The following is a 27,321-nucleotide window of genomic DNA, read 5'->3' as shown; positions in this document are numbered from 1 at the left end:
AGGGAGGGGCTGGCTGCAGGCAGGCAGGCAGGCATGGGACTGGAGTAGTACCTGAGAGAGTCACACACACACACACACACACACACACAGAGAGAGAGAGAGAGAGAGAGAGAGAGAGAGAGAGAGAGAGAGAGAGATATCACTGGAAAAAATGGTGTGGCCTTTTGAAGCCTCAGTCTATCCCCGGTGCCACGCCCTCCAACATGGTCACACTCCCTAATCTTTCACAAAAAGTGCCACCAGCTTTGGAGCAAACATTTAAACATACGTGCCCGCGCGGCTCTTCTCTTATAAACCACCACACCCATTCCGTCAATGCTGCCTCTATGTGCCTGGGTGTGAGGCCATCCACTGGAGCATGGGTAAAATACAAGGGGTCAGCACCCCTGAAGAAAACTGACTCTCCCTGCCCCAGCAGCCTTCACGTGCCTCGGCTATGGGTGGGGCTTTGTGAGTCACTCCCCCACTTACACTGGAATTTTGACTGGCTTCATCTTGTGAAGCTGTTTTGCAGGGAACTATAGCGGCTCTGAGCTCATGAGCACAACAGCTCTGTCATGTCCAGAAGACACTCTTTCTCGGGAGTCGTCCCCATGCAGCAATCCTCCCCATGCAGCAGTCTTCCCCATGCATCAGTCCTCCCCATGCAGCAATCCTCCCCATGCAGCAGTCTTCCCCATGCAGCAATCCTCCCCATGCAGCAGTCTTCCCCATGCAGCAATCCTCCCCATGCAGCAGTCCCCCCTGATCCAGCAGTCCTCCCCATGCATCAGTCTTCCCCATGCATCAGTCCTCCCCATGCAGCAGTCCTCCCTGACCCAGCAGTCCTCCCCATGTAGCAGTCCTCCCTGACCCAGCAGTCCTCCCCATGCAGCAGTCCTCCCTGACCCAGCAGTCCTCCCCATGCAGCAGTCCTCCCCATGCAGCAGTCCTCCCTGACCCAGCAGTCCTCCCCATGCAGCAGTCCTCCCCATGCAGCAGTCCTCCCTGACCCAGCAGTCCTCCCCATGCAGCAGTCCTCCCTGACCTAGCAGTCCTCCCCATGCAGCAGTCCTCTCCCATCTCACGCTCTGACAGTCTTCCCACCCCAGCCTCTGTGACGGTCCCTGAGCCTTGGGGAGAGAGGACGACGGGAGGAGTGTTTTTAAGACAGATTCTCTCACTTACATTGATAATTGTAAACAAATGAACAAACAACAACAGTAAAGGCCTCTGGTCCTGGTTCTCAGCTCTGTAATGAAGCTATGGACATACTCTCCTCACGTGTCATAGCGTAGACACACAGCTAGCTGCCTTTGTGTTCCCGCGCGTGGGTGTCTGTCGCTCTTGCTGACCAGCTCGGGCGGTTGTCTCCTGGCAGGTCATCCAGGCTGTCTTCTTCGGCATCTGCGTGCTGACTGATCTCTCCACTCTCCTGACCAGAGACAGCGGGAACCAGGAGCAAGAGCGGCAGCTTAGGAAGCTCATCTCTCTGCGGGACTGGACGCTGGCCGTGCTCGCCTTTCCTGTCGGGGTTGTGAGTACGATTCAGGATGCACTTAGCACAGAGGAAATGTGGGCCCTGCTTCAGAAGTGTTTTGTAAAAAACACGAGGGTTGCAGGGAGATAGTGGCACACACCTTTAGTCCCTGAACTTGGGAGGCAGAGGCAGGCGGAACTCTGTGAGTTCGAGGCCAGCCTGGCCTACAGAGTGAGTTTCAGGACAGCCAAGGCTACACACAACATAGAGGAAATCTGTCTCAAAAAATAAAATAAAATAAAATGAGGCTCTCCGCAGAATTTCTGCCCTTAGCGGGTACTGAGGATAGAACCCAGGACCTCATGGGCTCTCTACCACTAAGCTACGTGTTGGCCCAAGGTTTCGGGTTTGTTTCTAATGCTGCCAGCGGTACAGAAAATGTATTCTCTCGTGGTGCTGGAGACTGGGTGTCTGAGGGCAGGGAATCGTGGAGTCGTGGAGTTGGTTTCTTTGGATGCCTGTCTCTTTGGCGTCAAGGAAGCTCACACCGTTACATTCTCTTTCCCCTGTGCCAGTCTGGGTTTTGATTCCCTCTTCTTATTGGAAGATCCATTATGTCAATCAGAACTCTCCAGTGGCTGCATTTGACCTCGCCTACGCCATGTCCTGAGATTCTGGGGATTAACCCTTCAGCATATGAGGCCTGAGATGTATCAGTTGGTGAATTAGTTGCCATGCAAACATGAGGCTTGCATGCAATCCCCAGAACCCGTGTTAAAAAACAAAACAAGCAAACAAACCTGAAACCAAACCAAAGGGTGTGGCAGTTTGCACTTATAATCTTACAACTCTGGAGGGAGACATAGGATCTCTGGGCCTAGTTGGCCACCCAGAATATCCTACCTGGCAAATCCCAGATCAGGGAGACACCTTGTCTCAGGAAACAGGGAGAATGGCTTCTGAAGGACAGTACCTGAGATTGCTCTCTAGCCTCCACATGCTTGGGCGCATATACGAACACACATTTCACGCACTTTCTCTCTCTTACACGCACGCACACACACACACACACACACACACACACTCACACACACACAGAGTGAGTGAGAGAGAGAGAGAGAGAGAGAGAGAGAGAGAGAGAGAGAGAGCACATCATTCAGTCCCTAACATTTCCTTGAGTAGCCTAAACGTCAAATAATGACAGTTGTTGAAGCACTTGGCCTTAAGAGGAAATCGCCATTAGGTAGTTCTTTTCCTACCCAACTGCCCTCTTAGCTGCTATTACCTAACTAATGCGGCTCGATGTGTGGGTCTATCTGGCTCCATTGATTTTCTGTTTTCAGTTAGGTTCCCTTTAAAGCTCAGCTTCCTTCACAAATCTGTTAAGTTGTCATCGTCTACACACAAACCATGTTTCCTTGCAGGCCCCATGAGACACCATAGACTTCTAAGTCATGTATAGCCAGAAGAAGGAGGGAATCTTTGTATTTCTGAGATTGTGAGTGCAACTTAGAAGGACCTAATGTAACACAGTTTGAGCCCTTCCATATGTTACCTGATTCTGGCAGGAACAAACAGAACCTCCAAGGTCATGGCTAGCACACATACTGAGTTCAAGTTCAGCACCAGAGGAGTCAGAACATTTGGCTCGTTTTCATATTTGCCAAGTAAGTGCTGGCAAAGAGATTCATGTTCTTAGCACTGAGTTGCCAATTTCTGTGTTTTGAATTGTATTTTCATGGGTGAAGTACCCCTGTGCTCTTGAGAATAACACAAGGACCAGAAGAACCTACGAATCCAACCTAAACCTTCTCATTCTCTCATCCTTTCTTCTGAAGTTCTAAGTGCAGTAGTGTTCAAAGGAAGCTGCCCAGACCTCTCAAATCCTCTTGTTTGAATGTTTGGCATTATATGTGTCTATCTACCTACCTATCTGTCTATATGTATGTATGTATGTATCTATCTATCCATCCATCTATCCATCTATCTTCTTTGATTTTCCTTTATACAACTCAAATACTTAGCCATTGTGCTAGCACAGACTTGTAATCACAGTACTCTGGGGGCTGAGGGAGGAGGATTATTGCTTCAGCCCATGCTGGGCTGCCTAGTGAAATCTTGTCTCAGAAGGTAAACTCATCTACTTTCTATGAACCGTGTTAGAAGGGATTCCCCTGGCGTAAGATGTAAAGACATGCGGTTTCTGCACAAAGGAATCATGCCTAGTAATCTGGGTGTCTGTGTGTGAAATTTTCTCTTGGTTTAGAGGGAGAGGAACAACACCTCGTCTTCACCATCTGCATTTAACCGACGTCACCCATGAGCATGTCCCTTTCCAGGTTGATAAGCTCCTGATGCTAGGCCTCGTCTTTTCCCTGTGCCTCGGTTCCTGCTGGTGAACAGGAAGTGGTCAGAGCTCTGCAGAGTCACACAACAAATGGAAGACGTGTGAGCGATGGATTGGGGATGTGCAGAGTTAGCAGTCTGGGCAGCTCTTTTCTGTTGGTATTGATAGCAGTTGTTACTACTTCCGGTGTCCTCAGTCCTCTTCCGGAGTGACTTCCCATTTCCATTTTCCCTTTGGATTTTTAAGAATGCCTCTATATGTCTTGTTCTCTCCCATCTTCCCGATTTCTTCCCTCTCCCCACATTGATAAAATTCTTTGTTGGTATTCTCTAAAATTGAGATGCTGTCCACACTTTCTCCTCTTCCTATGCAGTCATTGACTTTGTATCTGTTCACCCGGGTCCCACCACACTCCACATTCTAATGAAAAACACAGAACAAAACAAAACAACACAAACAAACAAAAAACAAAAACAAACAAACAAAGACATTTTGAGTTTAAAAAAAAAAGCACCTGAGTGATAAATTATTATAAGATTCCACTAATTTTATTATTGCATGGCATATTTACAGATGATAGAAATTTAGTAGTGTAAGCATTTTAACTCTAAATAAATCTTCAGGCAAACACTTAACTTTGTCATTTAATATCACCTTTCTTTTCCTACGGTTACCCCTCCATGTGTATTTGCTATGACTTCAGACTCCTCTGTAAATTTCTCCCTTTTGCCATGGACTTCAAAGGGTCTAGAACCCCAGGGTAGCTGTGTTCCCATCACTTAAGACTTTCCTCATTCTCCTTTCCTCCTTGCAGCAATGATCTGAGAAATCTTCTGAGACAGGCTGTTACTCTCCCCTAGGCTCCTGGCCTGTAGCATGTCATCTCACCTAGACAGCAGATGACAGTTGAAGGATGAGGACAGCATTAGTGCCTAGCATCTGATGGATACACAGTTATAACACCCGCAGCAATCTGTAGTACAATAATGCTTAACAGATCGAGTGATTACGGATAGTATTTGAAGCAAGAGCTTTTACTATTTTGGTTAACACAGAACCTTACGGAGCAAAGCATCCTAATACTATCTCCGTGGCAGCGGAGCACTGGCCTGACCCGAGCCTCCTAAGGTGGAATGTTCAGAGGCTGGCTTAGAACCCGCCTAGGGTCCCCAGGGGCTGCCTTGGCTCTGTTACCCTGTTTACACAGTTGTCCATGCTGCTTTATAGTTGTTTCCTCTGTGTTACGCTTTCTACCTGTCACTTCGCTATTGGGAAAGCAACATTGCTTCATGTTTTAGGCAAAGAACATTAAAAACAGGGCAGCGAATTGTATCACACCTGCTCAAACTGTTTTGAAAAAAGTTTCTTGGCCACAGCTTTCCTTGGTCCATGTTCTGTCTCTGTCTCTGCCTGCCCCCTCCTTTACTCTCAGTCCTGCTACAACCACAGTAGAAGGAAAGAACCATGTATGGCATCTAGCATCTGTAGGCTTCACGCGGGTGCTTCTTCCAGGAGCAAGGTTCATTGTGAGCTGACAGTAGTTGCTTTATTTGAGCACAGAGTAATGAGAAAGAGCTTTGGAGACCTTTGAACCTTAGACAAGGTCCCTTCGTGGTACCTTTAACCCCAGGATATACATAAAAAAAAAATAATGAAACATCCCAATCAAAGACAATTCAAGTGAACTTCGGTCTCATCGTGACTTGGAGAAGTTGGGCAGGGTGGCTTGAGCTAACGTAACATGTATCATCAGTCACTGTGTTGATTCCCATGAAAAGCAAAGCTGCCCTTGATTAGTGATGCTAATGGCCGGAAACCGCCACCATTCCCCAAGCCTTGCAGGGATAACCCTCTAGAGGCTGTTCTTACCATGTGCAGTTTGTTTCTCAACCCCCATCACCCTTTTAGAGGAGCATCACAAACAATTCTGCGACATTATGTGGTCTGGAAGCACTGAAGCTTCTTAGGAGCAGCAGAGAAGAATGTCCTTTGTCTCCTGTGAGTTTGTTGACTCTGGCGATGGCCAGTTCCATTACTGTTGAGAAAGTAGGCATGCCCTTTTAGCTAAACAAGAAAATAAAAGAGGACGAAGAGTTTGAAAATGCCCCTCTCCGAAATCCTGAATGTGTCTCTGACTGTCACCCATCCAAAAGGAACAATTGCATGTTTTCTGTTCATTCAGACTCATGCAGCCCTATTCAGCTTCAGCTGCTGAGTTTGAATGGTACCCATAATCAAATCTTCCCACGTTACCAGTGCATCTTTGTTCTGGTGCTGCCTTGGCTTGCTCCAGTCCAGATGCTACCCTAACCATCCCAAAGTGAAGAAGGGAATGTCCCTCTCTGAGTGGTTTGGACCTGCTCTATCCTGGGATGGGTGTCTGGAGTGTCAGAGCAAACCCGCATGTGCGTAAATGAGTTCTTCTGGAATTTGTCCTTCTTACCAAATTTAGTTTCTAAGCTGTTTGCCAAGTAACCATTTCTGGTGTTATAATATGTCTTGTAAACACTTGAAGATTTTACATGTACAGACAACTGTAGGCTCTTACTCGTGATGAAGACTGTGTGTTATCTCTTCCTTAGGAAACACAAGGAAAACTAACTTTAACACCTCAATGTAAGATAGAAAAAATCTGAAATTTAGAGGGAAATATTTTTCAAAGTTCTTCACTTAATTTATTCTGCTAATTATAAATTTAACTTTAAAATGCACTTGTCTGCTAAGACTGTATCACATTTTCCTATAAATACTTCTTTCTTTTCACCTCTGAGATTAAAAATATAATATCAGTCAAGTACTATTTTGTTATAAAACCTAGTTTGCAGCAATGGGTAAAAGTGCTTGCTCCCCTGCCTGGTGACTTGAGTTGGATCCCTGGGGCCCATAATAGAAGGAGAAAACTGATCCCAATAAGCTGTCTTTGGACTTCTACTTTCATCCATGGTATGTGGTATGTGTATGCCCATGCATATACGTGTTACCTCTACAATGAGTAAAAATGGAATTAACCAAACCCCTGTGTACTTTCTGTTGAGTTAATCACATGCTTGCTCCTGCACAGGAATGAGGAATTGGGTTTAGTCACCCAGTGACAGAAAATTTATAGGGGAAGAGCTTTCAAAATCAAGTACGAAAAATTACCCATTGCAATCTATTGCCAAAATCTCATCACTGTGTAAGAAATTTGAATATGTCAGGTTCCACTTTCAGGAGACCACACACGTGTTTAAGATATAGAGAAGTGGTGTGAAAGACGGGGAAAGTATTAGGGATGGGAGGTTCTGGAGACTTGCCAGAAAGATTGAGTTTTGAGCTCTGCTTCGAGGATTGGGTGCTGGGAATTGAACTCTGGTCCTACTCGGCAACTACCGAGCCACCTCTCCAGTCCCAGTTTTTCTGCGTTCTCTCTCAGTGCCACCCGTGTTGATTGTGCACTTGCTGCCTAAGGTTCCAAAACATAAAGACATACTCGGCAAAGCAACAGCGATCGCATCTCTTGCGTGTGCCCTCAAGGCATAGAGAGGAATGCAGCTCCCTGGCGTCTCTCCAAGGATTTTCACCACCAGGCAGGCGTATCGTTCCTGACCCTCCAGGAACAGATTCGTCTGGAGGTCTCATTGGTGAGAACCACTTAGTCCTAAAATGAACTGTGATGGGGTCCAAGAAAGCAGATGAAGCAAAAGGAAGTGACACTCTGGTGAGGGCTTCAATTGACTATGGTTTGTCTTTAAGGGACGAACTCTTGCTGCCAGAACAAGTGTGGGGCTTTTAAGGATCTTTGTAAAATTTAAAGTGGAAATTTAAAGTGCTCATGCTGATAGGAAATGTAGATGCAGGGAAGCTGAGAGACCAAGTGTGGATGCTTTCTATTGCAGTCTATGCCTCCCATTAATTTTCAGTGTCCTGCTGAGTACGTTATCTCAATACAAACTATTTAAATTTGAGGTTTAATGAAGCCATTACAGGAGAAAAGTAGATTTCTAGGACAGTTAGCTAAATGATTTATGTTTAATTTCTGAAACTCCCTATAGAACTTGTCAGCGGTGTCCCTAGGTTTAAACTACCAACTCAGGGCTTCAGACAGCTAGGTTCATTGTGTACAGGCTTCTTTACCACCCCATCGCCATGGAACTTGTAGAAAATTATCATTCTCCTGTATGCCATTTCACAAAAAAGTTCCAAATTATCAGAGAAAATGAAGGTATCACCTTTTCATATTTTAATTGTTAATAATGCTTGTATTTGAAAATTGAGAGTGCAAACAGTTAGACTTGATTTTCAATATCATTAAATAGTATGTGTATATTATAAAGTAGGTGATTCCTTTCTTCAGAAATATTACTGTACAGCTTTTTCTTTTTCTTTTTCGGGTGCCAGGGAAAAGGTGCAGTAGTGGTGATTGAACGGACAAATGGAACGCTTCATTTGTTTCTTCTCTATCTCATTTACCCTGACCTCTTTATAATTCTTTCTTTTTCTTTGCATCTTTCCACCTCAATTCCTTTTTTCATATTTAAAAAAGCATTTACTATGGAGGTGTTATGGAATTACTACATTTCCTGTGGATGTTTTGAGGTTGCTGTTTACATGTTGTGGCTAGATCAGAGTGTGATGTGTTAAGTAGGCTGGGTATAAAAGCATTTTCTCCCTGAAGAAAGAACCTGTTGGACCTACCACCAATACATTTGTTAATTTCATTGTGTTCATGGGGTTATAACATTGTTTGCTCATCCCCCCCCCCCCACATACACACAGATAGCCAATCATGGATAAGACTTTCATTCATTTCTTTTTATATCTTCTGTGCAAGAAACAATGTGGGGAGATGGGAGGTGGGAGAGGGTGAGGAGACAGTGTGGCCATGGTTTATACTCAGTGCTACTAAACCAGCAACACTCCTTCCTAAATCAAGCCAGTAGTACTGCCCTCCCAAAAGTTCCTCTCTACAGACTGTCTTTTTTTTTTTTTTTTTCTGTAGTTTGGTGTGTATTTGATTTATACATGGGTACCAACACATGTCCTAGGAATGTGGGATGCACTGGTGAGCTTTGGGACCATGTTGGGATGAAGAAAAGATCTTCATCACAGAGAGTGCTACAAAGAGCCCTTCAGCCCCACTTTGATTCTCTGCTTGTCTGTTCATTGCTCACACAGGGGGGATTGTAAAGGACTATGAAGTAAGAATTCTATTAGTGGTATGCCCAAGCATGACTGAGAAGGTTTGCCTACATTGGCATCTGAGCCTTGAGAGCATCCCCTCTCCCTATCGTTTGCCTTACAAATCCAATACAAAACAAGAGGAATGAATGCTTTCACACAAGTGCAGGCGACCAGCCAGAAAGAAGTGTCACTGCTCCTATGTCTAGGGAATAAAATGAGTGAGCAAGTCCCCATGGGACCACTGTTACAGTAGAAATTTTAAGTCAGTATTGAATCAACAAAGGGAAACAGACTTCAGATGTATCGACACAGTTAACATTTATGTCTGAATATCTAAGAAATGTTAACTGCAGCTCCCCCCCTACCCCCCCCCCCCGTTACCTTGGGATTTTAGAGAACACATCACATACACCCAGTGGCCTTTAATGTTGCCTCTAGTTTTATTCTAGCCTGTAAACAAGCAATTCCCCGTGGGCTTCCTGAGGCTTCTCACCACCTCCCTTCCCTTGGTGGTATGACCTACAAATGACCTAAGAGCTGCATCCTATCTTCTAACTCCTGTGTGCTCCTTATGGACCAGGTACCATGCTAATGAGGGCTTTACTCTGAGCTGTTTACCTCTCAAAGAAGTTAAGGATGAGCTGCCAAAATTCTCACCTCATTTCCCAGATGAGGTGAGTTGCCATTGTACAGTAGACCTGCTTGAGGTTACTTGGCTGGTAAATGGTATTACTGAACCATCAGGGGTCAAACCTAAACCTTTACCAAGATGAGTGCTTGCTCTTAGAAAGGGAAGCATTCTCACCCACGGGACGTAGCCTTGTTTCTCTGCTTGTCTTATTGATAATCTCAGTGTCTCAGATAAAGCCTCGCCTGACCAACAGTTCTAATCGGGAGGATGTATCAGAGTAAGGAAAGGGAGTCTTCAGAATGCAGACAAAAATTGTTGTTTTGTCATTTTTCTTCTAATCTTTAGCAAAAGACTGTTCATATGCACCACCTTTGATGGATTGTTTCATGTTAGTGAAACCATGGATTTTGCAGTTTTATAAGATAGTTTGCAAAGTACCTCTTTTGCTAAGAAAGAAAATATTTTCAATTTTATCTTCTCATTTCAACAATTGCATATAGACTCAAGTACCATAGGCTTACCAAATGTGTTTCTTAAAATATGTTAAAATAAGCTTTAAAAAAAAAAAACGGGATTAGCTACATTTTTAAAAATGTACTGTGTTAGTATGTTAACCATTAACGTGCCATTTCACTCATTCTAGGAATCATGCATACCCAAGAGTCATTTATTTTAAAAAATGTAGCTAATTGTATTTGGTTTAATGTATAAAAATTCTGCAGGGTTCTGAGAAAGCTGTGATTGTAGATGCACAACTTTAAAAAGTATTTTTTGGCAAGAATGACCTAGTACATTCTACATAGGCATATATTGTAACAAATGGATTATATCTATTCAAAAACATTTCACTATGAATTCCAAAGCGTCATTTTGATGTACTTTATCAAGAGCACTTGCCATCAAATCCACTTTCCTTTGTAAATTTATGTCTGGATGCAACTGCTTTTGACTAGGATTTGAGTTGGTGTCAAGTCACACTAGATAACCAGATAAAAATATTCCAGCCTCCTGGATCACTGCATTGTTCAACAAAGAACTCCTGAAAGTAATCTTGACATACCTTCATGATGTAAGAGAAACATAAGAACTTTCTTGTCCTTTTATGTACCCTCAGAGTGGGTAGAACTTTCCAGTAGGCAGCCGGACATATTCAATCAACCTATGTTGAACGTTAAACACAAGTTGCCATGTTAACCATTATCATTTGATTTCACTAATTCTAGGAATCATATATACCAAGAGACATTAGACAACAAGAAGGCACTTGTTTCTTCAAGTTGTGATAATGGAGAGGAAACTGTTGCCATCCATCCTGGCCACGTTATGATATGGCTACAAACCTGTGAGGGCCAGAGAGTAGAATGTGGTGGTTTGAAAAAAAAAAAAAAAATGGTCCCAAAGGGGAGCAACACTATTTGGAGATGTGGCTTTGTAGGGGGAAGTGTATCACTTGGAGGTGGGCTTTGAGGTCTCTTTTGCTTAAGCTTTGTTCAGTGTCACAAGATATAGGACTCTCAGTTACCTCTGGAAAACGGTGTCTGGCTGCCTGCAGTCATACTCCCCACCATGATGATAATGGACTGAACCTCTGAAACTGTAAACATGCAACCCCAATTAAATATTTTCTTTATAAGAGTTGCCATGGCCGTGGGTTCTCTTCACAGCAATAGAAATCCTAACTAAGATAGCTTGCTAAGTAGACCAGAAAGCTCTCGTGATGATATTGGCCAGATGGCACTGGTGTTTCTGTAAAGCTGTAAGTGTCCAGTTGCTTTTGACTTCCTAAGGCTACTCACTACTATGGTCACATGTCTCCTGTATCCCCATTTCTCTTGGGAAGACTGTGCTTCATTTAGTCACTATTCACCTTCTGGTATTAGAATAATATTATGGCATACTAATGCTGTTTTCCAATAACTGAGGTGAGGGCTCATTGGCGTGTAGTCATCTAATGGTGGATGCTTCTAAAAAAACAAAAAAGGACGATTCAATTAATCCATTAAGTTTTATTAGATTATATAAATTAAATTGTTCTTAATTTTGTTCTCAGATGACAACCTTACGTTCATGTTTTATTTAGCTAGACAGCTCCTCTATGTACTTAAGGCCTCCCTTTGGGTAATCATGTTAAGCTAATTGTATATACAACTAGACTCTAGGCCCCCTTTACTAAAAATGAAGGAAGAATGCAGAAACAGCAGGGGTTGGATGAGTTAATGCTTTTACAGTGGGCAAGGGTTTTCAGATTGCTTTAGAAAATAAGCTGCTTCCATCACTGCTAATTGATTGACAGTAGGTCTCAAACATAAAACATGTCTGCATGTGAGCTCTATGGAGACCAGCTTAATTATATTGTTTACTATCACTTGTCAAAGAGAAAAGGATTTATTTTTTTTTTCATTTGGATGTAGAATTCAATTGAAAATGGATCTGACTGTGAATCCCTGGAAAGGTTAGCTATTGTATTCATAATGTTAAAATGGCCACATGACTCGGGTGATCTCAGCTGTATGTAACATAAGGCATTCATTGGAGAATAAGCCTAATATGCATTTTGGAGGGGATAATCCAGACTCAAACCATAGCAGGAACCACCCAGTCAGTATGACATTCTAGAGAGTAACTTGTATTTGGGTGAGCAGGCATATGGGAAAGGCAAGGCTCAGACACAAGTCAGGAGCAGCAGATAGTTGAACTCAATGTTGCTTCTTCATTCTATAGATAGGGATTTTCTAGAAGGAAAATGCCCATCGTCAAATGTTCTTCATTGAGGTGTTTAAAATCCCACACAAATGCTCATGAAGAAGAAAGATAATGGATTTTTACTATTTATCTTATAGCCAGGCCTGCTCATTTATGGCCTCACTTATCATGTTTAATCTACAGGACCAACTTAGTGATTTTATTTTATTTTTTATATAAAGCTGTAGGCCAGTTACTAGTTTCTTATCAGCTAGCTCTGTCTTAAATATTAACTTAGTGATTTTAAAAAATGTGTGTATGAATAATCTGTCTGTCTTTCTCTCTATACACCCATGTGTATATGCACCTAGTGCGTTTCTGTGTATATGTTTTTCCCAAGAATCATTAGCTATATTCACTCATCTGAAATTCTTTGTGTTCATTACAATCCCAGGATTTTCTGGAGGACTCAGAATTAGTTTTGAAAGTTTCTGGCTTTTAATTCATGCATCCAATTATTAACCTATCTGAAAGTTCTAGTATGCTCTATGTGCAAGAAAGTATTTACAGCACTTAAAAACATTGACGCTGGGGTCCTTACCATCTGGCTTCATATTCTGGGTTGTTCCCTTTTTCATTTTGATTCTGGGAAAGTAATTTAATTTGACTGAGTTTATTTCTTCATCTGTAAAATCAGAAACATAATTGTAGCTATTGCTTGAAGTGTTCACCTCAGCATAGTTGTGATGCCAAAAGACCCTGCTTGTCAAGTCTCTAATCCACATATCGTAGAGGCTACACAACTGAAAGCCAGCCTTACTAAAGCACATTTTTTTTTTTTAAATGAAGCCACTTAGTGATACGAACTTGTCTCTTTGAGCCAATGTCATTGTGCCCCCTAAGTTTGGGTATGCTGTGTATTAATATCACTCATGTCTGGAAAATCTTTAATGACCAGTTTCAGTAGTGAGTTGTTCAGTTTCCATGAGTTTGTAAGCTTTCTGTTGTTTCTGTTGTTGTTGATATCCAGCTTTAATCCATGATGGGTCTGATAGGGTGCAGAGTGTTATTTCAGTTTGCTTGCATCTGTTTAGACTTGCTTTGTGTCTGAGTATGTGGCCAGTTTTGGAGAACATTCTATGAGATGTTCATCAGAAGATATATTTGTTTGTGTTGAGGTGAAATGTTTGGTAAGTATCTCTTAGATTGGTTTGGTTTATAATGTCAATCATCTATGCATTTCTCTACTTCATTTTTCTCTTGGTGAGAGGTGGCTACTAAAGTCTCCAAGTATCAGTATGTGAGAATCAGTGTATGACTTAAACTGTAGAAGTAGACTAGAGCTCAAGTTTTTGGTCTCTCTAATTTGGTGGGAGAAACGTCTTTCAAAGAGATATAGACCTTGCATCATGCCTAGTTCTCTTGGGGTGTTAATTTCTAGTAATTTCAAGTGGGTCATTAATGCTAGCTGTCACTCAAGTGCTTGGTTTTGAACCCTGAAGATGCATAAAGTGCCTGTTCATCATCCACTGTTCATGTGCAGTATTTCGGTCCTGGCAACTGAGAAGCAGCATGTGTACTATTTTGGGTATGGCTATTGGGTCTGGCCAGAGAAGGCACTTGGTTGCAATAACAGGATGTCCCCGTATCATTAATTTGATTGTCATGGGAAGCTATTCATGTTATATCCATGCCCTGGTAGTAGAGTTGAAAGTTATTTTGGGTTTTGATGACCATACCACCAACAGACTATCAGTGCAGGAAGCCAAGTTCATACCATCTGTGCTGTGTTTGTATCTAAAGAATTATTTGGCAGACTGATACTCAGCTGTGCCTCCTGGCCTTCTAGTGTTACACCTAGCAAGGTGATTCACAGTTTCTTGAAAGTCACTGTGAATAATCTGCATATATTCCCTCAATGTAGGACAGGGATCACACCCTTCATGATCAAGAACCTACCTTGAATGGTCACTTCCTACCAACACAGAGTAGCTCTCAGTGGTGCTGTGCTAATGAATGTTAGACCGTCATTCATCTCAGTGGGGGAAATGCTTGACTTATACAGTTTGCTAGTTTCAATGGTAAAATATATAAACATCTTTGTAGAGAGTGAGATGAAGATATATTTCGGAAGTAGTATGTCTTCTCAACACACGCACGGTCATGGATGATTCCCCAGCAAAGCCCCGCCACTCTCCACCCAAAATGACAAAGGGTAGAAATTCTGTAAAAGGCAAAGATGATTAAAATCAGTGCAAGAAAAAACAAACAAACAGAATAGTCCTGTTTATATAAAACAAATGAATTCATAATTGCTACTCTGCATGGTGTTACTGAAGATGTTTATTACTTGGATAAAGAATTGTTGCCCAACATCCTTTATACAACATAGGAAGAAATAATTCCAACTCATTCTTTTGAACCCATTAATTTTCCTCCTAGCAAAATCAGGTGATGCCACCTTGAGAAAATAAAATTATGGATCAGTGTACTTCATGAATAGAGGTAAGATAAAATCCAGATCTTGAACAAAATATCAGTAAGTGGAGCCCAGAACATATTCATATCACTTAGATAATTAGCCATGGGTTGTTAGTTTGACATTCAAAACCAACTAATATGTCACTGAATAACAGAATAAGGAAGAAAATCTTAGGGTAGTTGTCTCAAGAGATGCAACAAAACCATCTGAAAAATATTATTACTTACAGCAAATGTGCGTATCTCCCAAGTAAAATTCTGTGAGATCTTCCTCTACTTTTACAAAGACATCTAAGAAAAATGCAGCTGTGTCAAACTTCACTGTTGAGAAAGTGAACATTTTATCTGCAACAGAGAAAAAGATGAAGGCCTTTCTGTGAATTCTACTCAACTTGTGCTAATGAGTTAAGTAAAAGAACAACAAACATGTTGTTTATAAAAGAATTTTGTCATTTTTGGACACACACACAATAAATTTTTAAAGTAGTTACTAAAAACTAGTAGTGAAGTTCATTAAAGGCACAGGAAATAATGCCACTATTTAAAACTTCTGTTTTTATAAAGTAGCAACAAAGAATATACAAAAATATAATAGTGCACAATAGCTTCCAAAAGCATGAAATTAGATTCAGCAAATATTATGAATAGCTGTACAAGTTGTTAACTAAATATAATTCTGAGCGAAAGACAAATTTAGTACATGGACAACCTGCGCTACTGGTAGGAAATCTCAATGTAGCCAGGAGGTCAGTCCTTAATCAATAACACTGAGAATTGTGACAAGATATTTGAAAAAAATTAACAATCTGAGATTCTAAGATTTAAATGGAAGTCCAGATGACAAAAGGACATCAAAACCATTCTGAAACAATGAGCAGTGCAGGAACATGTAATAAAAAGATTTTTAATATGGTCCCAGGTTTCTGACCCTTGCCTTGACCTGTATACTTTCTCCCATTGAGTTGGGAAAAGGTTTGTAATATAAAGACATTTCAGTCTCATGATTAGATTGTGCTGTTCAGCAAAGCAGAAGGGGTTTCTACCAGTGGCTCCACACTAGTCTGAAGTCACGCCTTGCCTGTGTTTTTACACCTATACCAAATCCTTATCCCACAGACATAGGCATGGCTTCACCATGTGTGATGCCTAATCTCAGTGTGAATTTGATGGAATATGTAATCATCTGGCAAGTGGACATTTTGGCCTGCAGAATACTATCTTGACTAGGTTAATTGATGGTGGGTGGCAACCTTCCCTAGTCTAGGCTCCTAAACTATATAAAAAGTAGAAAGTAAACTGAACGCAGACTTCCATGCTTAAGTTATGTGAACATTTTGTTCATAGGTTCAACATATTTTGATCATATCTAATCCCCCTACTTTCTAAGCTTTCTCTAGGCCCATGTGACACATACCCCAATTTCATACCCGCCTCTTTTGCCCAGTTAGTGCTGGGTGGCTGGTATCTGCATGGGTCTGGGGCCAATCCTTGGCCATGGGCAATATACTAATTGCCATGTCCTCTGAGACAAAGTGGGTAGTTCTCCCTAAACAGACAACTATTACCAATAGTTACTGGTAGGACCCAGGTGAGAATTTTAACTGACTTGCTATTGTACAAGTCTTGTGAAGAAAACCACAGCTGCTGTAATTGTGTGTGTACAACAGCCATGTCATATCCAGAGGACAGCACTTCCCATCATTTCTCCTCATACTCTTATATACTCCCTGCCCTGGCTTCTGTGATGTTCCCTGAACCTTGGGGTGGCTGAGTCTTGACTGTGGAAACAAGATGAACAGCGGCTTCAAGCTCCGGCTGCTACTATGACCATGATGATGGACTGTGTCCTCCCACGGTGGCCCGAAACAAATACTTCCTGAAGCTGCTTTGGTTGGGGTGTTTTATCTGAGCAACAAGGAAAGCAACCAAGAACCACTATTTAAAGCAAATCGTTTATTATGAATTACCTGGCAGTCAGACCAGAGGAAAAAGCCCTGACATGATCAAAGTCACCTGGATGTAGCCTAGAAGGGGAACGGGGGATGTTCTGCATGAGAAGCTACTGAACCTGGTGTTGGAATTTAGAAAAGTGGCACATGAGAGAAAAATGCCATGTGACAGAGCTTGGGTGGGTTTTTTGTTTTTTAATTGGGAGAAAGTGAATGGTAAAGGGGGCTGGGAGGGAGCAACGGGGCTCTGTGGACAGGAGAGGCAGAAGAGAAGATAGAGGCAGACGGGGTAGAGAGAGAGGAGAGGGAGGGAGGGCAAAGGAAGGGAGAGAGAGACAAGGAAAGGCAGAGAGGCTGAGAAGGAGAGAGGGAGGGAGAGAGAGAGAGACAGGAGGTGGAAAGGGCTCTTTTGAAAGGGAACACAGTGAATGTGCACAGGTGGTGCTCTTAGTGGTTGCAGCTGAGGGCATATCCCATGAGAACCCCAAGGGCAGGCCGGTACAGATGCCTGAATACTAACACCTGGGGTATTATCACTCCAATGGGAAGGCAGGGAACACACAGTGGTTGAAGATGCCTCTCGAAGCAAGAACATTCTCAAGATTTTGTTAAAGTGCAGGATCAGATACTGCAGGGTGAGACTCGGGGCTCTTCATATCTGACAGATTTCAAGTGGTGTGGATGCTGTAGATTCATGGACCACATTGAGTCTCCAGGCTGTATGGCATGCGCCTGCGTTCAGTAATGGCAGGGCTGTGAAGCTGGTAGTGTATTCCCAGAACCAAGACATCAAATCAGCCATATTTGACTTTCACTCAGCTGTCAGATACACACAGAAAGAACAAAGCAGAAATAGGAAGCTTTGTGTTTCATTGAGAGTCTGGTTTTGAAAGTAGTTTTATAAGGGGCATCTCATGTAACCTATTGACAACTGTCCCTCCCAAAACAACAGAAAGGCTGGTTTGATCATGAAATGTTACCCTCTCATAGCTTCTTCATGTCAAATCTTCTCAGCCATCTTAATGTGAAACCCCCAGCATCTCTCTGAATTCTTTCTCTCAGACCTCACAGCCCTGAGAAATATCCTGGTTGGTTCTATCAGAAAAACATGTCATCCAGTCTCAGGGGAGCCATTGTGACCCTCAGTCTTCCTTTTACATATTCTCAGTGACTTCCTTGAACACTATCCCCTACGAGTGCCTCAGGTTATACCATTCTGGGCGCAGCCCACTTTCCAGTTGCCAACAAGAGTGTTTCCTGTCAATGTAGAGAAGGTGGGCTTCATTTGCAACTCTTCATTCTTATTGTGGTCTTCTGGACTTGATGTTGCATTTACTCTGTCTTCCATGTCTTGTGACTTCTAGCCATCCAGTACCCTCCCTAGATCCCCAACCCTCACATTTTAAAAAGACTTCTTGGTCTTCTCCCAACCTTCCCAACCCTGCTATAAATAGGATCCCTATTCCACCTCCCCTTCCTTTTTCCAGGATCACCTTGTTCTTGCAGTCTGTACCTTACCTTACCAAACTGTCTAGACTACCAATTTGAAGATCATTCAGGGGGAAAATGACCTACTTTTTATGTTGTTACAGGAATATATATATATGCATGTACATAAATTTGTATGTATTCCTAAAAACATGGTAGTTATATGCTTTCCTTAGCATTCTTTATTCATAATAAATATATAAAGTAATTGCTTTGTAAAGTCTCTTACATTATTAGCAAAATTAGTGAGATCAGAACTAATGGTGATTGTCAGAGTCCATTCCATATATGGCATGTGAAATCTTATTCACAAATAAATGCTATTAAAGCAAAAATGAAAATCTTGGTTTCTCTGTTTGTAGTGTGGAAAAAAATGAAACAATTTATATTCTTTCCTACTTTAAAGAGATAATGTTGGCAGGTAATGTAAGTTTAAAACAGTGTCTGGAGGTGGCAGGTAATATAATAACAGTTTAAAACAGTGGCTGGAGAGTACTGCTGGAGAGTGGCTGGAGAGGACCCAGGTTCAATTCCTCGCACGCACATGGCAGCTCACTACTGCCTGTAACTATAATTCCAGGAGATCTGACACTGTCACACAGACATGCATACAGGCAAAATATCAGTGCACATAAAATAGAAAATAAATAAATCATTAACAAAGTTTAAAATAACTGCCAAATATCTACTTTGTGAGTGTAGTTGCTATGAATGGCTAGTCCATTTGTAGTCTAAGGTGGTGAATAGTTCAAAATCATGGATAACTTAAAATTTACTCATTGTATTTGAAAAGTTAACGTAATTTTCCTTGAGCTAATAATTACTGTTTTCCTTTGTTTTACTCTTGTACATTTTAAACAGATAGTAAAAAAAAAATGTTCACCCAAAAGCAAGGTAAATAACCAGAGAGAGGGGATGTCCAATCTGACTCTACAATAATGTACAGAGGCTTACCATCATCTGCTGCAATGATTAGTCTTTACATTTTATAAAATAGTAAGTATTTGCAACACCTTGGATTTCAAGGGAGAAAACTACTCATATTTCAAAGCAGACATAGTTGAGAAAGGATTGTGGCACCTTTTGATTATTAGTCTTGTGCTTCAAAATATAACCTAGTATCTGATAGAAAGTTGGATTAACATACTATTTGCATTACAGGAGTATAGATAACCTATAATTATAAAACTATAAAAACCAAAACAAAACTGTTTATATTCATGCTGCATTGTTTTAATTCTATAGGATTTTATAAATCATTCTATAGAGGTGTATGTATGTATGTGTGTATGATTTACAAAAATTATCTGTTAAACACTGTGCTGATGGCTAAGACCATGGGTCATTCATTTCTTTATTTTAATATGAACTTTATTTCTCACTGTTAGTTTGAAGAATAATCAAATAAAAATAAATAAATAATAAGACCAATAAAAAACCATTGCAATAAATACTGCTTCTACTCTCTCTGAATAAATGTGTTGCTATTGGGTCCAAAGAAACTTATGTAATTCAGATAAATTTCTAAGTTAGGTTACTCCAAGAGAATTTAGAATCTTCCTTTCCCTCTTTACATACTCTACTTCTCAGTGTTGGTAAGCCTTGGCTTAGGCTCTATGAACTAATACATTTCCCTTAAATGTGGCCCTGGGGACCTGTGGTTGGCAGTGAGTTTAGTGCTAGTATTGGTGAGAAGCAAACACGAAGAGATGAACAGCATATACACCACTTCACAGGATCAAAGAAGATGGACATTGTTTGGAATGTATGTTCTTTCTAGTGGGGGAGTGGGACCTCTCTGCAAATATCCCTAAGTGAACTTATAAACCCTGTTGAGAGGGATCAGACTGGCACAATTAGCCCTGAGATGGTGTTCTTCTTGGCAAGAGGTCTTTTCTCTCTCCCTTTCAAGCACGCTCCTCTGTCTGAATGAACATCATTGGAAACCAAAGAGGGTCTTGACACCCCTTTAGTTACTACTACAGAGTGAAGCAGGACCCATTTTTCCAGTCATTTGTTGGTTTACTGCTGTTTTATCATATATTCCAAATTCCCTTGGGTTTTTTTTTTTAAATAACTGACCAGTTATGTTTTGTAAAAGATGAAATTGAAACAAAAGATTTCTGTTTCCTTCCAGTTTGTTGTCGCAGTATTCTGGACCATCTATGCCTATGACAGAGAGATGATATACCCCAAATTGCTTGACAACTTCATCCCAGGTTGGCTGAACCACGGAATGGTGAGTGGATTAAAATAGTTTCCTTTGATGAAACAAAATCTGCTAAAGAACTATTCTTTAATTCAGACTTCCCATCACAGTGACTATGCATCAGTGAAATCTTGGAAGATTACAATGAGAGGAGAATACTGATAGTAAATAAGATTTCTCGAGTTATTGTGTAAACTATGTGGTAGATGGATGGATCCATTTTTAGAAGTGTCAGTGGTGTCAAATCATGAAACTAGCTCATTCCTGGATGAATGAGCCATTAGAAGTTTGTCATCATACTTCAAGGATTCATTCTATCTCCACAGCCATTGGCGCTAGGTTCCACCCCAATTTTGCTTCAGGGGGCTGTGTTGGAAGTAACTGTTGTGCTTCACCTGTTTTCCCAGACACACAGCAAGACTGATATTCATTCATCATGTGTGCATGCTTGCATTGGATTTATGTGAGTCTTACGTGTGCAGGTCCCCATGGAGGCCAGAAAGGGTGTTGGATGCCTGAACTGGCGGTTGTAAACCACCTAATGTAGGCAATAGGAACCCAACCCAGAGCCTCTGCAGGCAGTGAACACACATAACTGCTGACCCATCTCTCCATCCCCCATTGAAGATGTCCTCAGCAATGGGCTTATCTACCTTGTCAAGGTCTACTCTTCCTGGGAGTTTTGCCTGAGATGTTTTCCTTCTCTGCCTAATTCTCTCTGACACTTTAGCTGTGGCATGAAGCTCTCGTTTGTTTCACATCAAACAATTTGGATGGTTTGTTCCCCACTTTACAAGATTAGAGGGTTATATTTTCCATAGAGAAGTTGCATATGCTCTTTTCGGCTTCTAAAGTTGAGCACAGTCTTGTTATTAATGAAGGGAAGTTTTTAGAATAATCCCAGGATGTTCCCGTTGAAAAGGGCAACCCATCACCGAAATTATAGGGGAAACAAGAGCTAGAAATCATGAGTCCTAGGTCCAAATTAACAGTTCTTCCTGTTATTTCTCTCCTGTCCTCAGTTCTGGGACATTCTAAACAAAGCACAATGTACTAACCAAGTTACTGTACAGAGGCACATTATCCATTCTTTCTTAAAGGCGACCCATCCCAAGTGGTGCTTCAGACAATTGGAATTTTCTTTGAGATCAGTAAGAGCTGTTGAAAAATAAACCTGCTGATCTAATTCCCTACACAAAAGCTGGGTCTTGTTAGTCTTCATCATTCCCTACCCCACATTCCCCTATGTGTTCTCCACAGAACCTTTGTCTAGCCTGGGATTTCCATTGATATGAAGAGACACCACGAACAAGGCAACTCTCCCCGCCCCCTTTTATTGAAAATAGATTGACAATACATCCTGTTGCAGTTTCTCCTCCCTCTACGCCTCCCACTTCTTCCCCACCTCCCCTCCCATACAGATCCCGGAAGGGCTCTCATTAGCAAAGAGAGATAATGTCAAAGTAAAATATAATAAGGTAAGACAAAACCATCACATGGATATTGGAGAAGGCAAACCAACAGAAAGAAAAAATTCCAGAGAAGGCATTAAGTACAAGAGACCCACTTGTTCATACGCTCAAGGAGTCCCATAACAACACTACTCTGAGAGCTTTAATATGTATGTAGAAGGAGCCAGGCACTGGTGACTTATGCTTTTAATCCCAGCACTCGGGAGGCAGAGGCAGTCGGATCTCTGGGACTTCGAGGCCAGCCTGGTCTACAGAGCTAGTTCCAGGACAGCCCCCAACGCCACACAGAGAAACCCTGTCTTGAAAAACTACAATATATATGCAGAAGACCTGGCAGAATCCAGGCAGGCTCTGTGCTTGCTGCTTCCATTCCTGTGAGTTCCTATGAGCTTTGCACAGTTGATTTAGAAGGACGTGTTTCCCAGTGCCTTCTGTCTACTCTGCCTCTTTCACCTTTTCTACCTCCTCTTCCAAGGGTTCCGGGAGCACTAAGGGGAGGGGTTGAGTGGAGGCATCCCGTTTAGAGCTGTCTGTTCCAAGGTCTCTCACTCTGCAGAATGTCTGGCTGTATTTGGTCTCAACTGCTATAGAAGGAAGCTTCTCTGATGATGGCGGAACAAAGCACTGATCTGTGGGTATAGCAGAATATCATTAGGAGTTATTTCATCACTACTTTGTTTTTTAAAGGACAGTCGTATTTGGTTTTATGCCAGGTCACTGGGCTATCTAGTCTTGATATTCCAATCAGTGTTGGGTATGGGCTCCAAATCAGATGTTGGTTACTCACACAAGCTTTGTGACACCATGGCCCTAGCATGTTGGGCAGGCAGGACAGCATTGTAGATCAAAGCGTTTGCGGCTGGGTTCGTGTTTACATTTCCCTTTTGGTTGCCTGAAGAGTACCTCCTCCCTGTACCAGAGACACTAGACCATGGAGGCCCCTGCTCGACCTCTCAATGAGTTGTGTGTGTTGTCTTCTGCAATGGGGCCTTGATGCCAGTTTGTTGAGAGCAGCCATTATTATGGCAATAACCTTGGTTGTTTGGGGATTTCTATGGCATCCCTTTGGCAAACAATTCCATTGAGTATAACCCACTCACTGTACTGGAATCTTCATTTGGTAACAAAATACAGCCAGTTGGGACTCTGTCCCTCCCATTATTTAGATAAGTCATTATGATTGCTTTCATGTATTTCAGGAAGATTCCACTGCACTAGATTTCTGTACCACCCCTAAATCCTATTCCCATTTCCTCCCCAAACCGTATCTACTTTCCCTCTCCCAATATCATCCTCCTGTTCTCATCTTCTAATCCAATAATAAAATCTATTCTATTTCTCACTACCAGGGAGACCCATGTGTCTTCCCAGACTCTTCCTTTATAGCTAACCTCTCTGGGTGTGTGGACTATAGATTTGTTATCATGTACTTATCAGCTAATACCCACATGAGTGAATACATGTCACATTAATCTTTTCTGGGTCAGTTACCTCACTCAGGATAATGTGTTCTAGTTCCACCTATTTGCCAAGGAAATTCTTACAAGAGAAAGCATTTAGTTGGTAGTTTGTGCTTGTTCACAGTTTCAGAGGCTTTGTCCATTATCATGGCATGGAGAACTGACATACACAGGCAGACATGGTGCTCGAGAAGTAGCTAAGACTTCTATATCCTGATCAGTAGGCAGCTGGGTGGAGGGGGTAGAGACTGGGCCAGGCATGGACTTTTGAAACCTCACAGCCGCCCCCCCCCCACCCCCGCCAGTGACACACTTCCTCCAGCAAGGCCACATCTGCTCTAAAAAAGCCACATCTCCTAACCCTTCTAATACTTTGAAACAGTTGCAAATCCTGGTGAGTAAGGATTCAAATAGATGAGCCTATGAGGGCCATTCTTATTCAATGCACCACAGCACCACATTCCTGTACATCCAGTATTTCAACTGTTTCTTGTCTTATGAAGCATTTCTAAACTCCCCAAGCAAACTTAGCTGTTCTGCTTTTCATGTTTGCACACACTACTCTATTTGTTCTATAAATCCTCATAAAAAATGTTAGGGTCCTATATAAAGAAAGCATGAGCCTTTGAATCCTAAGCCCTTTACCCAGATGCCTTGCGTATGCTTGATATGTTGAGGGATGAATTAAGTACTGTACGTTTTCACAGTTCTCTCTTGCTTATCTGATTTCTTTTGTTTCTTCAGACCATTTTGTGTTAGGCATTCTACAATGATTACATCTTTAATTTTGGACAGTGCCTCTATGGATTAGTAATTAATTATCTCATTTATAAATGAAGGAACCAAGGCTCAAAAATTAAATACTCTCCCCCAAATCACTTAGCTATGGTGACAGTATGAAATCTGAGCTCATGCCTATGTGGTTTCAAATGTATACCCTTATTAATGGCTTCTGTTTTATATGAATATGTGAAAGATTAACTAATTCTTTAAAAATGTTACTTTTTAATAGCATTTACAAGTGTAGGTCAAAATTCAGAATAATTAATTTGAAAGTATTTTAAAGTTTTGTTTCAAACTGTATGGCATAGTTCACCTGTTGAAAAAGCAGTTGACAATTAACTACACACTTTAGGAAAAATATTTCATGCCGTTTGTTACTCCTCAAAGCAAGATATAAACAGAGGGTCTCCTAAGGACTGGGGACTATGTACAGGGGAGCCCAACCCCAGGGACTGGCCCATCCAGAGTCTGCCTGGGTCCTAGTCCCACCCCCAACCTCTGGAGGAGGCAAGCTTGGGACTGTTTCCAGATTGCCATCTGAGGCCTTGCTTAGATTCCCCTGTGGCCTGGGGCCTGTGCACACATGGGGAGCCCATCCAGGCAGCCCAGACAGTCCAGAGTCTGCCAGCACCCTAGTCGCACCACAATCTACTGGAAGAGGAGAGCAATAGGAGTATTGGACGTGCTTGCATCCACTGGAAGAGGACCTTGGTGCGTACCCATCAGGAGAGGGAGAGACTCTACCCACCGGTATGCACTGAAAGAATGGATGGGTAGACAACAGTATAAGAACACAGCCAACAACAGAAAGATCAATATGACATCACCAGAGTCTAGGGACTCCACACCAGCAAGACCTGAACATCCCAACACAGATGAAGCAGAAGAGAATGACCCTATCATGAAGATGATAGAGACACTAAAATAGGAAATGAGAAAATCCTTTGAAGAAATGGAACAAAAGATAAAACAAAAATTACAAGAGATAATTCAAATAGTGCAAGGTATGGAAGTGGAAATAGAGATAACTAAAAAAAAATACAGTCTGAGGGAATGCTGGAAATAGAAAATCTGGGTAAACAATCAGAAACTATAAATGCAAGCAACAGAATATAAGAGATGGAAGAGAGAAATCTCAGGCACTGGAGATACACTATGAGACATGATTCATTGATCAAAGAAAATCTTAAATCCAACAAATCCCTAACGCAAAATATCCAGGAAATATGGGAAACCATGAAAAGGCCAAATTCTAACACAAAATATCCAGGAAATATGGGACGCTGTGAAAAGGCCAAACCTAAGAATAATAGGTAAAAAGAAGAAGATAAAGAAACCCAACTCAAAGGTGTGAAAATATATTCAATAAAATGATAGAAGAAACTACCCCAACCTAAAGAAAGGCATGGCAATGGAAGTACAAGAAGCTCACAGAGCAAATAGAATGGACCACAAAAATGTCCCTTTGCCACATAATAATCAAAACACCAAACACCAAACATGCAGAATAAAGAAGGAATATTAAGAGCAGCAAAGGGAAAAGGCCAAGCAACATATAAAAACAAACCTATGAGAATTACACCTGACTTCTCCATGGAAACTCTGAAGGTCAGCGGCTATAGCAATCCTAATGTCTAACATATCAGACTTTAAACTAAAATCAATCAAAAGAGATGAAGAAGGTCGTTTCTTATTCATCACAAGAGAAATCCATGCAGACGATGTATCAATTCTTAACAGCTATGCCCCAAATACAAAGGTACCCACATCCATAAAAGAAATATTACTAAAACTCAAATCCCACATAAAACCTCACAGCCTTATAGTGGGAGATTTGAACACCCCACTTTCAACACTAAACAGGTCCACCAGACAGAAATGTAACAAAGAAGCAAAGGAACTAACAGAAGTTATGACTCAATTGGATTTAACAGACATTTATGGAGCATTCCACCCAAATACAAAAGCACCACATGGAACCTTCTCAAAAATCAACCATATACTCAGCAATATAGCAAGCTTAATAGGTTAAAGAAATTGGAATAAGCCCCTGTATCTTATCAGACCACCATGCTTTAAAGTTAGAATTCAACAACAACACAAATTGCTGGAACCCTACAAACTAATGGAAATCGAACAATGGACAATTGCTCTATTCCTGGGTCAAGGAAGAAATTAAAAAAGACTTCCTAGAATTCAATGAGAATGAAGACACAACATACCTGATCTTATGAGACACTTTGAAAGTAGTACTAAGAGGAAAGTTCATAGCACTAAGTGCCCACATGAAGAAATTGGAGAATAATCACACTAGATAATTAACAGCACAACGGAAAGCTCTAGAATGAAAAGAACCAACCTCACTACGAAGGAGTAGATGCCAGGAAATAATCAAATTGAGGGCTGAAATCAATAAAGTAGAAACTAGGAAAGCAATACAAAGAAAAATGTAACAAAGAGTTGGTTCTTTGAGAAAATTAACAAGATAAACAAACCTTTTTTTCCAAACTAACCAAAAGGTAGAGAAAGAACATGCAAATTAACAAAATCAGAAATGAAAAAGTGGACATAACAACGGACACTGAGGAAATCCTGAGAATCTTCAAGTCATACTTTGAAAACAGTACTCCACAACATTTGAAAATTCAACAGAAATGGACAATTTTCTGGATAGATATTACTTACCAAAATTAAACCAAGAACAGATAAGCAATTTATATAGACCTATAACCGCTAATTATATAGAAGCAATCATCAAAAATCTCTCAATGAAATAAAAAGCTCGGGGCCAGATGGTTTCAGTGCAGAATTCTAGCAGAAATTCAATGAACAGCTAATATTCAATACTCCTCAAATTGTTCCATACAATAGAAGCAGAAGAGTCATTGCCAAACTCTTCTTACGAGGCTATCCAGGCTGCACAAAGACACAACTAAGAAAGAGAACCAATATTCTTCATCAACGTTGATGCAAAAATACTCAATAACATACTGGCCAATTGAATCCAAGAACAGATCAGAGAAATCATCCATCATGACCAATTAGGCTTCATCCCAGGGATGCAGGGGTGGTTCAATGTATGAAAATCCATTAATGTAATCCACCATATAAACAAACTGAAAAAGAAAAATCAAAGGATAATCTCACTAGATGATGAAAAGTCCTTTGATAAGATCCAATACCCTTTCATGGAAAAGGAT

The 27,321-nt window shown here is 41.4% G+C and overlaps 1 protein-coding gene across 2 annotated transcripts in view; it reads left to right on the top strand.

Moving 5' to 3' along the window:
- Window positions 1–27,321, top strand: part of Aig1 (androgen induced 1) — a 208,747-nt gene that overhangs the window by 35,051 nt on the left and 146,375 nt on the right. For both annotated transcript variants that reach the window (XM_051206173.1, XM_051206172.1), the window contains exons 2-3: window positions 1,361–1,516; window positions 20,335–20,436. In XM_051206173.1, the coding sequence (XP_051062130.1) occupies window positions 1,361–1,516; window positions 20,335–20,436 (258 nt within the window). The remainder of the gene's footprint in view (window positions 1–1,360; window positions 1,517–20,334; window positions 20,437–27,321) is intronic.

Source organism: Phodopus roborovskii, unplaced genomic scaffold (genome assembly GCF_943737965.1).
Source record: "Phodopus roborovskii unplaced genomic scaffold, PHOROB, whole genome shotgun sequence".
NCBI lineage: Eukaryota > Metazoa > Chordata > Mammalia > Rodentia > Cricetidae > Phodopus > Phodopus roborovskii.
This window is presented reverse-complemented; position numbering and strand designations above follow the sequence as displayed.